This window comes from Cetorhinus maximus, chromosome 7 (assembly GCF_964194155.1).
Source record: "Cetorhinus maximus chromosome 7, sCetMax3.hap1.1, whole genome shotgun sequence".
Taxonomy (NCBI): domain Eukaryota; kingdom Metazoa; phylum Chordata; class Chondrichthyes; order Lamniformes; family Cetorhinidae; genus Cetorhinus; species Cetorhinus maximus.
The window spans coordinates 31,569,305-31,587,372 of record NC_135885.1 but is presented as its reverse complement, the minus strand read 5'-3'; the positions used below and the strand labels follow the sequence as shown (position 1 = coordinate 31,587,372).

General features: G+C 42.9%; 1 protein-coding gene across 4 annotated transcripts in view; it reads right to left on the bottom strand.

Annotated features, from left to right (window-relative positions):
- LOC144682692 (periostin-like) overlaps window positions 1-18,068 on the bottom strand; it is a 100,928-nt gene that overhangs the window by 12,360 nt on the left and 70,500 nt on the right. For 2 of the 4 annotated variants that reach the window (XM_078545287.1, XM_078545289.1), the window contains exons 15-17: window positions 17,583-17,650; window positions 8,651-8,696; window positions 1,492-1,569 (exon numbers count right to left, since the gene is read on the bottom strand). In XM_078545287.1, coding sequence (XP_078401413.1) covers window positions 1,492-1,569; window positions 8,651-8,696; window positions 17,583-17,650 — 192 coding nt within the window. The remainder of the gene's footprint in view (window positions 1-1,491; window positions 1,570-8,650; window positions 8,697-17,582; window positions 17,651-18,068) is intronic. The other 2 variants (XM_078545286.1, XM_078545288.1) reach the window with 1 other exon arrangement.

The window sequence follows — 18,068 nt, the reverse complement described above, 5'->3', positions numbered from 1 at the left end:
ATGGCTGCAGGAGCGTTTGTTGCTTTACCAATGTAACTAGGTAGCTCAAGTACAGCTAAATTATATTCAGCAGGTGTGAAATGGGCAGAAAGCATATTCATTTAGGAGTGGGATGCTATGCACCTAATCTGTTCAGGCGCTAAGTTTCAGGTGTCTCAAGCCCTTTCCAACCACTGCATCTGGCACTTACCTGAGGGCCAGTCTTCAATTGGGTGAGTGAGCTCCCTTTGGAGATATGATGAGGATCCGAGGATCAATTTCCATTGATTCTCATGCCTCTTGGTTTGGTCTCAGGCTGGTTTTGCAGCGTCGATTCTACTCAACAGGCCCAAAACAATGATGATTCCATCAGACACAATTTTCAATTGCTTCCAGGCAGTTATTCAGCAAAATCTGAAACTGATGATTTTGCAATGCTGCATGGCCCTTGAAGCTGCTGCAGCCACCAGATTCCTGCTGCAGCAGCCAATTTCCTTAACTTCAGCGATGAGGTGCAATACATAGATGGGTATTTAGGCTGGAGGCTACTGAAGTTATGATATTAACCTGACACCTGGAAATACATCAGGGTCAACACTGACTACAATGGGTGAGGGACAAGACCAGCACCTCCTTGCCCCACTTCCATCGGAATAGATGCTGGCAATACAAAATACAATACAAAAAGTAGCTTTTTGTTCATAATGTCATTCAGATTTTTATAAAAATACCTTTCATGCTTTTTTTCAACTTTTGATATAAAGAGGTGTCCATTCCATTGAAAATGTACCTTTTCTCACTGGGTTAACATTGGCACAGGTAACTTTACAACTTCACATTCCCGGCGCAAATCGATGTCTGCTGCGTGCAAATATTAAACATTCAAGTACATGCTCCTCACGATTTTAGATCCGTTAATCATTCCTTATGCTTGGGCAGTCAAGAACTGGGGGATGTCGTTATTGTAACATTGTTATTGTGAGTAAGAATAGAGGTTAGAAGAAATTTGTTTACACAGAGGTTATTGGAGAATGTGATGCTACGACACAGGGAGGTAGAGGCCACAGCATCTTTTAAAGACAAATATTTGAAGCAGTGGAAGATACAGGGCTATGGGGAAAATGTGGGGGCAGTGGAACTAGTTTTAGCTTTCTCCATCAAAGAGCAGGCATAGACAACAGACACTGAATCTCCTGTCTATGGCCCCATTGCTGGCAGGTGAGGCAGGCAAATCCTTACTCTTTAGATCGCTGCCAAGATATATGACCCTTTAACACAGTAAAAGGTCTTATCAATGCATTATTTGGCATTCATTTGCACCAAAAATATCTGAGTGTGCTTTATAGTCATTAGCTAAGAAGGAAAAATAATTCTGTAGCTCATACCTCCACAAAGCCCGGGTCCCATTGGCTTCAAGAGACAAGGGTAAAACGAGGAAAGATTAGAGGAGGAACAGTTAGGTTAAAAATACAGAAGTTGTTGCAAATACAGTGCATGTGAATGTGTATCTACCATATGGAAGCACTCGAGTAATGGTTGTTCCAATCTCTCTGGTAATGTTTGGCTGAGAAATGACCTTGATAATACGAGCTGAAAATGCAAGGACAATATGATTTAAAGCAGGTACCCTCAAGCTATAATACATTAATTGATCATCACTTCCTCCAGTTTAACGGCAATCTGTGATCTGCGTTATACTCCCATGGCTGTGGAGAGACAGCTGTAAAGTGATTAAAATGCAACAAACTTTGTAGTGATACATATCTGTCTCTGCAATTAAATGGAATTTAAGATTGAGTTTGTTGTTCTGCAGAAGTCACTGTCGAAAATAAATTCTGAATACATGAGTAGCTTGTAAACAGTTGCACCATATTTTATCAGACTCATCATCATATTGGATGCCCCTCTTCTGCTGCATCGATTACTGACGTAAGCTGATTTAATTATTTATTTTTCTGCCCTGCACAGTAATTCTGCATGGGATTTCAGTGGACATTTAGGCTGGGATTTTCTAGCCCCGCCACGGCAGGTTTCCCCGCAGCGGATATGGTGGGTGTAGTGAGCCATTCAAAATTCTGTTGACTTCAGCGGGGTCGGAAGATCCCACCCTTGGTTAAGGAATTATGTGAGATAATTGTCAATCAGTAGTTATCAGAACCAAGTAGGCCATAGGTGCTTGAAATTGTGCTGGCATGCTCCAGTCAGCCATCTTCCATTGTCCTCCATTCTGGTCTTCCATTACACAATCTCGTTGTCTACATAACCATTTTCCACCAAACTACGATTACTTCTATTACCTTTGGTCCCTTCCATCAATCTTCGGCCATATGGGACACATGCTGTGGTCAACTCAAATCTCTTGCCATAATTGATTCCCTCTGGCATATCACTGCAAATAAGTTAAGTGCTTCTCATTACTTCTTAGCTGATGATAGTTATCTTCTTTGCACCATGTGCTCCAAACATTTCTTAACTCTGCTTGTCCTTTTGGCAGGGTTCACCTTTCAGCACCATAAACTAGCATTGCTCATTCTCCTTTCTACTTCCTCACACATCTGTCTTCCATGGTCTGTCAAAAAAAAAGTCCCTCACCACATTAATTTATTTCTTCAATATTTTGTAGTATCTCTCTTCATCTTTGAAGGCATATAACTCGCCCACCATTTCCATCACCTCACCACTGATGTCCACTTTTTTCAGACTTTCTTCAACCTTGTACTACCATCTGTAGGAAGATGATGCTGAACCCTCTTTCTTTCTTTCATTGCAATGATGTACCATCATTATGATGGTGCCAATCGATTCCAGCCATTGCTTTTCACGCCGACTTCATTTAGGATCCTTACTTCACATTGCCTCACTCATAATGTGGTCCATGACAATACTGAACATGATGGGTGATGTCAATCCAGAAGGGAAAAACAGTTCAGACTAGTATTCTTATTTCCCAATTTTTGCTGGTGTTCCATTTTAAGGTATACAAGACCAGTTTGGACCAGTATTCTTATTTCACAGTTTTTACTGTGTTTTCAATCTGGGAAAGAGCACATTGACTTTGCTTTCAATTCTCAAACAAGCTAAGTGGAATAGTAAAGTGGGAGGAGGACACAAAGAGGCTACAAGGGGGCCCACAGATGGATTGAGTGAGTGGGCAAGAACATAGTAGATGTGAGGTTATTCACTTTGATAGGAAGATCAGAAAAGCAGAATATTTTTTAAATTATGAGAAATTTTTAAATGTTGATGTTCAGAGCGATGTAGGTTTTTTTTACAAGAAACACAGCTACAACAAGCAATTAGGAAGGCAAATGACACTTCATTGCAAGGAGGCTAAAGTGCAAGAGTAAGGCAGTCTCGCTATAATTGTACCAGACTTTGATGAGATCACACCTGGAGTACTATTCAATTTTGATCTTCATATCTAAGGAGGGGTATACTTGACTTGGGAGCAGTGCAGCAAAGGTTGATACCTGGGATGAGAGGGTAATCCTATGTCGACGGGTTAAGTAGATTGGCCTATGGTCTCTAGAATATAGAAGAATGAAAGAAGTTCATCTCATTGAAACAGATAATATTCTGACATGGCTTGACAGGGTTGATGCTGTGAAGTTGTTTCCTCTGGCTGGAGAATCCAGAATAAACAGACATAGTCTCAGGATAAGGGGTTGATCATTTCAGACTGAGATTAGCAGGAATTTCTTCTCTCAGAGGGTTGTAAATCTTTTGAATTGTCTACCTTAGAGGGCTATGGATGCTCAGTCATTGAGTATATTCAAGACCAAGATAGTTAGCTAGATTTTTGGATTCCAGAGGAATCAAGGGATATGTGTATTGGATAGGAAAGTGGAGTTGAAGTCAAAGATCATCCAAGATTCTATTGGATGGCAGACCAGCTCCTATTTCTTATGTTTCTATGTACTCAAACTGATAAGTAACGAGAAACTTTTTTGATCACTTCCCAGGTATGGCGAGAATTATTTGGTGGACACGTATGATAATTGAATTAGGCATGCTTAATGTGTGTCACTCAGCAGTGATTAAGGGCTGGTGCCAGCATGGCCCTCAAGATGAATGGTATACATATAACCAATCTAGAGAAGAAGAAAGGGTGAAAGAAATCACAGAACGACTGAGTCGACGGTGGAACTGCCACTGGGAGGTAGCAAGCCCTGGTTACATGGAAGGAGTGCTGTATGGGAATCAAACTATTGGCGCACGTGTGGAGGAAGGGATGGGTCTTCAGATAAAATGCATCTGTAACGGGAATGGAACAGCAATGGGGATCCAGTGGCGGTGGTTTCAAGACGAATTTGGCATGTTTGCCCCTTCAGTAGGGGATGTCGGGGTGCCATATAAAGGAAAAATATCCCAACAACCTGATGGGAAGAATGGCCTGATACTAATTCAAACATTAAACTGGCCCCAGTTCTGGGAGAGGCACACCGGTAATGTCCGTTGTGAACCAAATGATGACAGTGCCTATGGCAGCTCTCATGTGAGGTTAGAGGCTATCAGGAAACCAGGTAAAAACGCTGCCAGGAGTCTGGGTACCCCTTGCCCCATGTTACTCACTAATCCACAAACAAATGGGTTAGAAGTGATGGAATCAGGAGATTTTTTATATAACGATGTGCGCTTTGAAATTGTTCCGGTTGTTTTTAATTTAACCTCTCTGCATATGCCAGACGGATTGTGCCATAGTAGCTACATGAATTTGTTTCACCTCATGTTGAAGGAATTGGTAGGAGACTCGCAGGCGAGGAACCAAAGGACGGATTGGCAGAGCCCTGACCCAGACATGGGTGATGGGCTGAAGACCTCACGCAAACGAAGAGGCCTGGCTGAATGGGTAGGGATAGGAGCTACTGCAGGTGTGGCTGGCTTGAATCGTATAGATGTCGAATCTATGTGGGAACATGATGAAGTCATGCGGAGGCAACTGAAGGGGCTTTTGACTAAATTAAATGACCAAAGTGGGGATCTAATCCATGAGCAGGGTAAAACTCTGTTATCCACCCAAGAGATTGTGACTGCCATGCAGACCATTGCCAGTAAGGTCAACGAGATCATTGGGGAAAACAATCAGGAGTTTGCACAGCAGAACATCTCCAAAGCAGTCACCTGTAGTATGTATGGAAACTTTATGCTCACCTTACTGCAAAAGGGATTATCTGACCTTGAATCTAATCGCATTCCTGCCTTTGTCAAGAATCACCACTTGGCCATGTGGTTAGGGGCCAATAAGACGGAAGAAGAATATAAGCGGATCAGGCGGCATGGCCTGGCCTTTTTTGCCTCTCGGGCTCACTCTCAGGATACCAATGGCCAGGTCCCAGTGATATTGGCAGTCCCAATTGTCATGAACTTCACAGCCCCTCCTGTGCGACTGTATAAGGTAGAATCCATAGGAGTCATTGAACTTTCCAATGACAATGCCATCTTTAAGGAATTTAGGGACCATCCTCGATGGCTGATTAACAAAAAGGGCACATGGCTGGCCCCGGACTTAGAATGTTGCCGACAAGTTGGAAACGAGTGGGTGTGTAGGTGTGATGTGTACCAGCATACTACACCCGCGTGTGGGTTCACACTGGATGAGCATTCGCCAAACTGCACAGTCGCTGTAAACCAATGGAGTCCTGGGCAGGCAAGATCTGCCTATGTGGGCAGGGGAAGGTACTGCGTTACAACCAGTGCCTCACACCTACATCATGGGGTAACTTTATGCCCGATTAATACCCCTATGTTTTGTTTCTCCCCAGTTGAACCAGTCAAAGTTGGAGGTAAAATGTTATTACCGGTTCACCTGCACAATGTTACAGAAATACAGTTGGAGCTGCCTCTTCAGGAGGAAGCTCTAAAGTCAGTGGTCCATTTTGGACACCCGATTCCCCCTCTGTCCATTAGTCTGAAGTCAATCCTTCAACGTACAGCTACCTCGCAAGAACATTTAGTTCATATGCAACAGGATAATAAAGATATTGAGAAAGGAATCAAAACCTTAGGAGACCACAAATGGTGGGATGTGGTATATAATGTGGGACAATCCGTCTGGGCTCGTATGGTCTCGTATGCTTTCTTAGTTGTTCAATTTGTGTTGACCATTACAGTCATTATTACTTTGATATATTTTCGTGGCGTTTGTCACCGGTTGGAGAATCAGCTGCATGAGCGGCAGGTTCTGCCTATTTATATGGGCCTTTTGGAAGGTCCCCGTGAGTATGTATAGCTCCCATAAAATTAACAAAATCCACAAAATTATCAGTAAATATGGTGTAATTTTTAAATTTGTAAACTCAAGGTGAACAAGCTGGGAGGAACGTAATTGGAAGGGAAAGGGAAGAAAAGAACCAGAGTTTAAAAACTAAAGTTCATTAGGAGGAAAGGCTAGAATTTGCTTTGCGTCAAATATTCCATCAAAGTTAAACAAACCTTGAGGATATTGTCCAATTGGGATGTGCTAATATTGGAGAGTAGTTGGGTCAATGGGAAAACAAGAGCAATCACTCAGATCAGCAACATTCCATGTGAGATGTTAATATCAGATCGGTCAGAACAATAGAGACTCTGCAGCTAGCAAATGGGCTATTAACCATCTGGAACGGTCCAGGGATTTTCTTTATAACATCAGAAAGCAAACAGGTTAAATCGATTAGCAGTTAAACCATGTCACAATCTGGTGGTTTTGTGAGAAGGAACCTCACTTCAATATAAATTTTGTATGACTTGTGTCATTTATGATTTACTTTAGAGGGGAAGGTCCTTTAAAGATACCTGGAAGGTCTTATGGGCATGTGATAGATGAGTAAAATAGGATACACAAGAATGAGTAGCAGCTAGCGTGTAGTTAGAGGTCACGGGACAGTCAGATGTCCAATACCTACAGGAGTCAAGCTTGATCACCTTAAGTCTGCAGGAACCCAGTTTCTATGAGTGTATTGTATAACCATAATGATTATTATACTATTGATGTCTGAGCCTGAACTACAAGGAATTATTCAATTGCGAGATTTCCCAACAGAGTTCACTGATTCCTTCAGCACATTCAGGTTCATACTGTGCCATTTTAATCTGCATCAAAGTGACAGTCAGCTCCAGTATTAGCTCCGCCAAATACCCTTTTCTTCCTTTCAGAGGCAATGTCCTTTTGTCACATCTAATTGATTAATCTTTCAGTCATTCATTTGGTGAACTCCAGGTTGGTTTCTGGCCTTGTTTCTGTTGCCAGTGGGTGTTATGTAAATTGCAAACTGTTTTTGCGTACAAAGGTTGATAGGCATCTTCCATTGTAATTGTCCATGTCAATTGCATGCTAGCTGAAGAGCAGTTGATATACAAGAGTACATTCCCAATTTAAAACAAACCATAAGCAGAAGAAATGCTGCCAGGAACTTGGTATAACAACTCCAGCAATTTGTTATAAAACTGTTCCTTTCCTATCTCTTGGCTACTTCATTTGATGCATAGGCCTACAGAGGTTATCATCATATCAATTCTCATCAAAGTTACATCATGGCTTCTAAATTGTTTCTCAAATTATTCTCTATTAACAGTTTATTAATCTCTCAGGGAATTCATTCTGCCAATTGTCTAAATAATCCTTTGGACCATCTCTAACCCGAGGTTCTTGCCAATCTTTGGAGACCCTCCCTACGACATGGGGATGTCAAGCCAAGGGAAAACAGCACTGTTCAACTGGAGACTATGGCCCACATTACACTCACATACTTGAGTGACAACATACTCAGTAATTACCAAACTTGCAGGAATACACTCCAAAACAGGAAAAATCATAGAGAAATGAGAAGTTTCTGATAAAGAGTCATGGGCCAAGATTCTCCTCCGAGTGGTGAGGCAGCATCAGAAGAAATGTCCAGAAATGCAAAAGTATAGAAAAACCCTGAAGGTCCAGAAATTGGCATCCTGGTAGGTCAAGGACTACATAATAAGGGAAGGGGGATAAGATTTGATGGAGAGGAAGCTGACACAAAGCCCTTTCCCTCTTCAGGAATAATTCAAAGTTGTTACCACTGCTTCCCAAAATTTTCCATCACCTACCCCATGGCAGCCCCAGGAAGCAATGAGAACAGGAGTAATTTGGAGGGAAATCGTCTGGGGGTCTGGGTTCTGTTGTCCACAACAATAATCACCCACCCCTCCACCACTGCCCTTCAGCAATCCACTTTCATTCATCGGGCAAAGAATGGAAGGCTAGAAGCAATCCCAATAGGAAGCAGCAGCCTCACCGTCAGCGTTTTCCTTTTTTCTGTTGCACGATCCTGCCTGATTTTAGATCTGATTGTGTAGGGGGGTCCTGGTAACTCCTGAAAAATTCTCTAAGGAAGGTACAGAGACTTGAATTTGGCAGTCCAGTCTCAGTTTCATTGGAACTGAAAATATTCTGGGTTTGACACAGTCCACCTTGAAGACAGGTGAGTCCTGACAACCATGACAAATATATATTTCAAGGGCAGATCTCTCGAATGATGTCTTCATCCTCTGATCCTTTCTGTTTTATCATCTTGCTTTTTTTTTTATTTATTCCACCTAATGCCTTTTACATATTTCAAACCTTAAACTACTAATTTCTATAAAATAAAATGTTTTATAGTAAAAAGCATTAACAGCAATACAATTTCAAAATTTCAGAAATACTGCTTAAAGAACTTACTGAGGACGGGCAGTCTGATTTCTTTGTAGGTGTAATTCGGGGTGAACTATCCAAAGAAAACAAACATAAAAATCTTCTATCATTATGTTTTACAATACTCTATTCAATCTCCTTCCTTATAAGAAATTCTAGAGGTTTACATTCCACTGACTAAACAACAAACTCCTGCAGGTTAATGTTATTCCCAGTCTCCCAACCAGCATGGCAAGATAATTATGGAAGCAATGAAAACACAGTTTTGTTCCACAGTCTACCTTTTTACCTGGACACTTTCCAATGGGACATCATAACTGCTTGCCTCGGTTAGTCAAACTGAGATTAGAATTCATCAAAAATATATTCACAATCACAAGAAGCCAAACTAAAATGAAATGTAATAATTCAACAAACTAGAGAGAGACCTCTCCTTTCCCCATTTGGAACATTAGCACTTTCATTAGGAATTATTTTGGATGTTAAAGAACATAACAGCATTGGATAAGGCAAAAGAAAAGAAAACTTATGTCAGACATCATGAATTCAATGCTGCAGGAAGCCTTGAGGGATACAGAAAGTGCAGGGGATGAAATTAAAAGGAAATTAGGGCAGGAAAGAGAGGAACATGAAAAAAAATATTGGGAAGTAAAATCAAGGAAAACCCAAAGATACTTTCTAATACATAAAAAGCAGCAGGGTAACTAAGAAAGGGTAGGGACAATTAGAGATCATAAAGGTAACTTCTGGGTATGGTTCTCAACGAATACTTTGCGAATGTTTTTACAAAAGAGAGAGATGAAGCAGACTTTGTAGCCAAGGAGGAGGGATGCGAGGCTGAATTTTACGCTCCAAAATTGGGACCCTTTCCTGCTTTGCAGGGTGTATTATGAGGTGTGATGACATCGGGCGCCACTTACGACGTAATCGCACCAGTTTCTGATAATACCGCATGCGGGCAGGTCAAAAAGTCAGGAACCCACCCACGTTATTTAAATATCAGTATAAAAGGCAATTCAGCTAATCAACTGTCCATCTCACTGCAATAATATGGTCAGAGGGCAATAATACACCTTCAGGGTGAGATGTGCGACAGGTGGGGAATCCGTTTTTTAAGGGCAAGCTTGTGTGGGCGGGTTTTGAAACTGCAGCTGAGACCAGTCTCAGTTTTGCAGTTCAAACTCTACTGACCGCAGGGACTGCTCAATTGAGTGGACTGAAAAACCTTTTAGATCTTTTTCATGAGGAGAGCTCTCTGATTCAGAGGGCTCTTTTGATGGATTATTTTCTTGTCCATTACCCAGGGGTGAAAAGTGTCTGAGACAGATGGAGATTGTTGGAGCTGGAGACACAACCTCTGGTAAGGAGGAGAGGATTAGGAGGAGGAGGAGGAGAAGAGTGAGAGGAAGAAGGGAACTCAGGGAGGCTCAGGATGCTGCGGTTCCTCAGGAAGGGGACAGATCCTGAGGGTCCTCCCTCACTCTGATGGTGCAGAAACCTATGCATGGCAATAGCAGAATCTTGCAGAATTTTCAAACTTCTGCCCGCCATGAAGTTTGACATGGTTGGCAGAGATTAGCTAAAATTTAAAATTAAAACAGAAAATGCTGGGAAATACTCAGCAGGCCTGGTAGCATCTGTGGAGAGAGAAACAGAGTTAACGTTTCAAGTCCATGTGACTTCTTTAGAGCTGAAGAGAGGTAGAAATGTAATGGGTTTTATACTGTTGAAGAGAGGGGTTGGAGCAGGTGGAGCAAAATAGAAATTCAGGGATGGGTGGGAGTGCAGGAGAGGTTTGACAAAGATGTCATGGACACAAGACAAGGGAGTGGTAATGATAGTGTTAAAGACTAAGGCAGGTGTTAAAAGTTGCAAAAGATCAGATAGCAGAGTGTGTTAATAGCAGAACAAGGGTCTTGGCTCCCTGAAAACAAAACTTATGAACAAGTGGCCTTGTGGGGGAGAGGGTTGGGAAAAAATATCAACATGGAGGACAAAGTTCATGGTCTCATGTTGAACTCATTGGTAAGTGCAGCAGGCTTTAAAGTGCCTAATCAGAAAATGAGGCGCTGTTGCTCTAGTTTGTTTTGGGGAACTCGAGGAACAGCATCCCATCTTCCAATAAGAAGTCAGAATGCCACTGGCATTCGGGTGCAGAACCCGCCGTCGGCGAGCGACTGTGTTATTCAGCCCATTGGATGGGATAAGCATAGTGAGGGAAGAAATATTAAGGTGTTTTTGCATCCTTGAAAGTGGATAAATCATCAGGCCCAGAGGAAGTGTATCCCAGGCTGCTAAGGGAACAAGGGAAGAAATAGTGGAGGCTTTGGTAACTTTTTCCAATGCTTTCTGGCTCCAGGCATGGTGGCAAAGGACTTGAGGACAACTATCATTGTACCACAAGTCAGATTAACCTCAATGATGGGAAAATTATTGGAAAAATCTCTGAGGGACATTGTAAATTGCCATTTAGAGAGGCACCCATTAATCAAGGATAGTCAACATGGATTTATCAAGGGAAGTTCATGTCTGGCTAACTTGATGAAGTTTTTTAAAGAAATAACAAGGATGGTCAATAAGGTTAGTGTGTTTAGTGTAGTCAAAATGGATTTTAGCAAGGCTTCTGACAAGATCCCAGACTGATCAGTAAATAACAAGCTCATGGGATCCAAGGAAAGGTGGCATGTTGGATCCAAAATTGGCTCTGTGGCTGGAAGCAGTGTTGTGGTCAACTGGTGTTTTTGTGACTGGATGATTGTTTCCAGAGGGGTTCCACAGGACTCAGTAATGGGTCACTTTTTGTTCAAGGTACATATCAATGAAAGGCTGAAATGTAAGGAGCATGATGAAGAAGTTTTCAGAGCTTACAAAGATTGGCCATGCGTTTGATGGTGAGAAGGAAGCTGTAAACTGCAGGAAGTTATCAATGCATTGACTAGGTGAACAGAAAAGTGGAAAATGGGATTCAATCCCAGAGAAGTGTGAGCTAAGGACAAACAAGGCAAGGGAATACACAATAAATGGTAGGATTTTGAGAAAAGTGCAGAGGAACAGAGGAATGCATGTCTACAGACTCTCGAAGATAGCAGAACAGGTAGATAAGACGGTCAAGAATGCATATAGAATATATTCCTTTATTGGCTCTGACGGCTACAGTATAAAAGCAGGGAGTTACAAGAGAACTGTGTAAAATACTAGTTAGAATGCAGATAGAGTGCTGTATGCAGTTCTGGTTACCACATTACCGGATGGATATGATCACACTAGAGAGGATACATTGTAAGGCATTGGGCATAGTTCGGTTGGCCTTATTAACGTATTCATAATCAAATATAGTTCAACAGTAAGTATTTATTAACTGCTAGAAACTTTATACATAGGTACAGGAAAGGTCCAAGCTAGGCATTCTCTCCATGCTTGCTTCTACACACGGCTCTGTCCAACACTACACTGATCCCTAGGTGCTAGTCATGTGTTCTCTTACATGACTATGTGGGTAGTACTGTACTCAGACCCACATTAATCCTTTATGTGCCAGACCCTTGTACTACAGATACAAAAGAGATTCACAACGATGTTTCTAGAAATGGGGACTTTTAGACACGAGGAAAGACTGGGTAAAGCAGAGTTTATTTTCTTTGGGTCAGAGGAGGCTAAGGGGACTTTTAATTGAGGTGCAAAAAATTTGGAGGCCTAGATAGAGTGGATAGGAAGAACCTATTTCCATTAGTAGAGAGTTCAATGACCAGAGGCATAGATTTAAAGCAATCGGTGGAAGGATTAGAGGGGCATCAATGGAGATTTCTTTTCACCCAGCATATGGTTGGGGTCTGAAACTCTGCCTGAAGGAATGGTAGATGCAGAAACCCTCATCACGTTTAAAAAACACTTGGATATGCATGTCAGACACCATAACCTACAGGGCCACAGCCCAAGAGATGGAAATTGGAATTAGGCTGGATAGCTCCTTTTCAGCTTCAAACATGATGGGCTGGATAGCTTTGCTCTGTGCCATAAATCTTTCTATGTCTCTATGTTTCTATTTTGTGTTTATCTCAGTTTCAATTCTATTTGCACCTTTTATCATTTTTAACTCTCCTCTTGACTGCCTTCTTACTGTTAAGCTGCTGATTACTATATTTAGCCTCTGCAGCTATTCCTTTCCTAGGTCTCTCATTTCAATGCCGTATTCTTCATCTTAACCTGTTTCTGCCTCGATCCCCTTCCCTTTTCTTTCGCTTGGATCTGTGGAGATCAGTTTCCTCTTCATTTCAATTTGGTTAATTGATTTTGGGTTTGCTTCATTAGTTTGGTAAGTTTTGGAAATGCATTAATCCTGCAGACCAAACATTATACTTTCAAAGGCGTTTCACTTTCCTCCAGTGAATTGTGACTGAAAACATTTCTGCCGATCTATTTAGTGTTGTTTCCACATATATTGCACTTAGCCCTTTGAAAATTATACTGGCTCTTGTTCTTAGGCATTTCTGACTTCCATATTATTATATACTTATATATAATTTTGTAGTCACTTTTCCTCAGGGTGCTAAGTATGCTATTTCCTGTACACTGGGTGGAATTTAATGCTCTCTCTCCTTTGGCAAGTTTGATGGTGGGTGAAGCATTACATTGTGCAGCTGGGAGGTTGGCGGGTGGGAACCTTGTTTCCTTCCTGTCACTGTCCCAATTAAGTCCATGGCAGCAATTAATGCCCACTTATTAACCCAGCAGGGGTGGGGGACTTACCGTGCAGGAAAGGCAAAAAGCAAACTGGGCTTCCCGAAGGCCCCTCATTATCAGGCACTCAGTACCTGATTGAGCGACCGGGCATGGAAGGGACGGCCCGCTGAAAGCCACCCACTCCTGCTCTTGCTGCCGACTTTCCTCCCCTCCTCTCACACGGCCCCCACTCTGAGACCTCACCTACCACCAGCCCACCCCACCCCCCCTGCAGTCACATGTGCCTGGCTCTATGGTGCTCCTAGGCCTCGAGTTGGCGTTGTGTCGGTAGCAGCCACCACCTCCCTGGCGGCGCTGCCAAGCAATGAAGGAACGCCAGCCTCTGATTTGCTGGCAGCCCTCAGTAGGTGGGAGATGCGCCCCTGGGAACCCTGATCCCGGGGGAGACCCACCATTGCCCAGTTAAATGCCTGATCGATATTTAATGTGGCGGATCTTCCCGGAAAGAGGTGTGCAGTGCTCTCGCCAGCTGTCCAGCTGCCAGGCGAGACTCCCATCGTCTTCACTCGATATACTGCCCACTATCTGGCTCATTTACCTGGTCAGGATGAGCACTGCTTCTGCTGCTCCCTTGATGCACTTAGGTCATAAAACAGACATGCATTGTATTTTTCTTCTCTGATCCTAAAATATTTGTGTTACCCCAGATTATATTTTGCTGACTGAAACAACGGGGCCGGGGTTTTCCACACCCACCCCTTCCCCCGCCGCCGCGATCTTCCGGTCCCGCTGTAAGTCAGTGGGCTTCTGGGCGGGGCGCTCCCTCGCCAGGGGTGGGTCCCACCCGCCACGGGGCTGGAAAATCCCGGCCGGCATTCCAGTTCTCACCTGCTCTTTCTATCGCTGTGTAAAGCAATTTGTTCTCCTTCTGGTGTTAACCTGGGGTCTGCAGTATACCTTGTGTATTATGTGGGGTTTTTTTGCTCTTTGTAGATGTAGCTGTAGCTCCCCACCTGCTGCTCGGACAGGATCAAGTTTTTTTTTTCCTTGCCGGTACTCTCATCTATAGGCAGGGGGACCAGCACTCAGGAAATAAAATAAGGGACACTTCACCTGGAGGGCTGGGGGTGGGGGTGTGCTGATGACTGTGGGTGGAATTCCCCCAAAATGAAGCTAAGTGCGGTGCCGGGTGGTTTCGGCAGCCCCCAGCCCGCTCTCCGTAATGGCGGCAACCCGCGCCCGATTCCGCGCTTGGAGCCTCATTAATTATGCAGAGGCGCATTTCCCTCCGAATCACCTAGCGGGTCAGGAGCTGGTTCATCCGCCCGCCTCATCAACTGGCGGGTTCGCTGGTCCGGGCTTCATATTTAAAGGCCAGTCCAACACACAATATCAATCTCTCCAAACCACCAGAGATGTCTGCAACCCCCTAAGAGGAAGGCTGAGAGCTTCAGGATGAAGTCTGCACCCCGCTTCACCCAGCGGGCCCTCCAGGCCTTGGTCAGAGGGGCACAGGAATAATGACACGGGTGGCTGCAGGAAGCACAGGAAACTGACTTCTTGCCGCCCGCTGGATTCTCTGCTCCCACCGCCATGAAACCCGCTGCGGGAGAGGTGGGAACATTCCGGCCTGTGAGTGGGGGGTTGGGGGGGGGGTGGGGAGCAGAGGTGGAGATTGGTAAGTGTGAGACCTCACGGGGGAGGGGTGGGATTTCAACATGAGAGTGGGTGGGGATATGAGTCTTGAGACCATAATAACAGGCAGGGTGGGGGGGGGGTGTTAAAATCAACTAAAACTTACAACTTATGTTGTTGAGTCACAACATTTACCATCTCTCTGCTGGCTGACTAAATCAATTGCGTTCCTGCTCAAATCATTTAAACTCACCCTCGAGACTCCCAGGATCTATCTCCCGCAGGCTGTCCAAGAAATTCAGGGCAAAAGGCATCCCTTCAGGGACACTGAGCAAACATTCTAAATAAGGACCAATCTCTTAAAATATGGGACCATCAGTCGCCCTGCGTATAGGCTGCATCATCTCTTTTCTCACTTCCATTCATCTAAACATCCTACACCTCAGAATGTTACATTCACATCCAACTTCAGTATCTCACCATGCTTCTGGCATTCCCATTACATTGTAGTTTTCAATTGCTACAACAGCCTCCAGATGGTGGGCTTGATTTTGATTGCTTTTGCCTGACGCTACCAGGGTGATAATGGCCTCAAAATGGGGTCGGTAGCATTACTGTTCCACCAGCATTGGCAATACAGCCGGCTCTATTTTTAATCGGCTCTACCATCTGGTGTCCAAAGCACCCACTGGTTTCAGGCAATAGACCCATTCTAACATGTATATAGGTGTCTTATGACATAAATATAACCCTTATTTTCAATTTAGGGCAGAGCTTGTTTGGAGCCTGCACATGTGCCAAGGATGACGGAACCAAAGAGGACACAAAAAAAATGGTGTTGGTTTATTTTTGTAAGTCCTGCTCCTTCACAAAATTAACCTGCGCTCCTATCACTCTGGCACCCCCACCCTCTGTGATCTCAAGCCCTTTCACCTAGCGGCCACACTGATCTGATTTCGAGGCCTCAATCCTGCAAGCTGCACCAAAACATCTGTTTAACACATCATATGTTGCCTGCCAGATTCAATTGAGCTGTTGCCTTAAAATCCTCGAGGCCTCTTTGTCACCTGAATTGGCGGGCAACAAACACACTCTACTGGTTGGTCACCTAAAAGTCAGAATCAATCCCTTTCATTCCTAGTGCATCTAGTATTCATGTATATATCATTTCCTTTCAAATTCCCGCTTGTCCACCTATTACTGGTCTCCAGCTTCACATCTGGGTATTAAGTCCAAGCCAACCTTTTGGCTACTTTGTCTGCTATGAGAAGTCTGATCTGGGATCGTGTTTCCTCCCTGCCTTTGCCAACCCTTCTCCCACCCTCCTCATAGCCTACGTAGTTTAAAAGATTTTCAACTGGTGCTTAACTATTATTTGCCAGTCTCTCTGGCCACTTGCTTTAGGTACAGTTCTCACTCTGCGTACCTGCCTTATGGTTTTGAAAAATATTCCCAGTTTTATGACCACATAATTTCAAGGTCACAAAGTCCTAAATAAATCATGGATAAGGATAAAAATCATGACTACTAGCTACCTTTCATGGGCAAATGCAAGATAGTGGCATGGGTTTTGCAGGTACTAATAACGGTGAAAATGACAGCAACGTCTGGAGTGTGCAGTGAGCAGTAAAAGGTGAAAATCCGCTAGCTGTGGTCAAGTGATTCTGCACTTCTCCATTGGGTGAGCTTTTGGAATGCCCCCAGAATGCAATCAATTAGAAATCACTGAACTGATGAGAACATGTCATTATTAATCTTGCTGCAAAATCTCTTGAAAAGATTACACTTATTGAATGAAGTGTAACTGGGTTTTTAGTGGGGTACCAAGTTCATAATTATTACTGAACAGCTTCACTTGCCCTGAAAAGCTAATTTTATACTTGTAGAAAATCAAATTTCTCAATTGTGATAAAAAAAATCAACATTTAAAAAAAAAAATTTTTTTAGTTGGTTATGATATTTCAGCTTCTACTTTAAACCCATGTGTATATCCCAATCTTTATTCTGCTCTCTGTAAAATGATAGTAAAAAGTGAAGAATAATCAGGGCTTTTAATGTCCCGGTTTGCTGTCTATGAGAATGCTCCAATGTGATTGGCTGCTTAGCCTGCTGGATGCCTGGAGACCCCTCTGACTTGGTGCCAGATTCAAACTAAGGGGAAATACACACCATACTGATTGCTAAATCTTTGTGGGCAGCTTTCTTTGAGGTCAGCTGACAGTACCATCGCTTTGCCACTAACTGTGAAATCCAGCTCATTGTATTATGTTAAACCATGCTAATATGCTGTGGATCGTAGAAATATATTTGAAACCACAAATTTGGAACATCATAAAAACATAAATTAATGTAAAAATATATCCTAAGTATATCATGTAAAGAGATTATTTTTGTTAGCATAAATATATGATCAATATATTGCCAATATCTCCACCAAAGGAATGAGCCATAACACACTTGTGACTTTGCTGCTCACAATTTAACTGGCCACCCTCCCCATAATACTATTGCTTGTATCTCACTGTTGATGGTTATATATTGCTTATCTACACAATATTTATTATTACTAATGCAAAACGTTATGCAATACAAATGCTTGGCTCAAATGTTTTGATGCTCCAATTTTAAATTAAAAGAAACTTACCTTAAACTGAATGTACTTGATTATTTTTGTAAGAACTCTGTACAGGTACTCATTTCCTATAGGGAGCTCTGTTGAAGTAGATTCAAGATTTAAAGTCATGGCCTGAATGTTCATAAACCTTCACTCTCGCAACACTTTAATAATCAGCTACATTAATAACTAAGTTGAAAAGCAACATTCATAATTGGCTATGAAAACATAATGCGGAATTATTTTGAACAAGAATGTGCAGTCATGTAACCCTTAGCTTGCAGTTTGCCCACAGTAGAGGAAAATACTATTAAAAAAATGACATGCTCATCCATCGGTCATTTTGCTTCGGCCTACACCATACAAAGCAGCAGGATTTCAGGTTCAATCCTTGGGACTGAGGCAGCTTGGGTGATGGTGAAGATCTACAATTAGCCTTCGCATCCTTTGACTGAAGTGGGGAAAATACTAGCCACACTCCCTTTTACTGCACACTCATAGCCTGATGCTGAAATA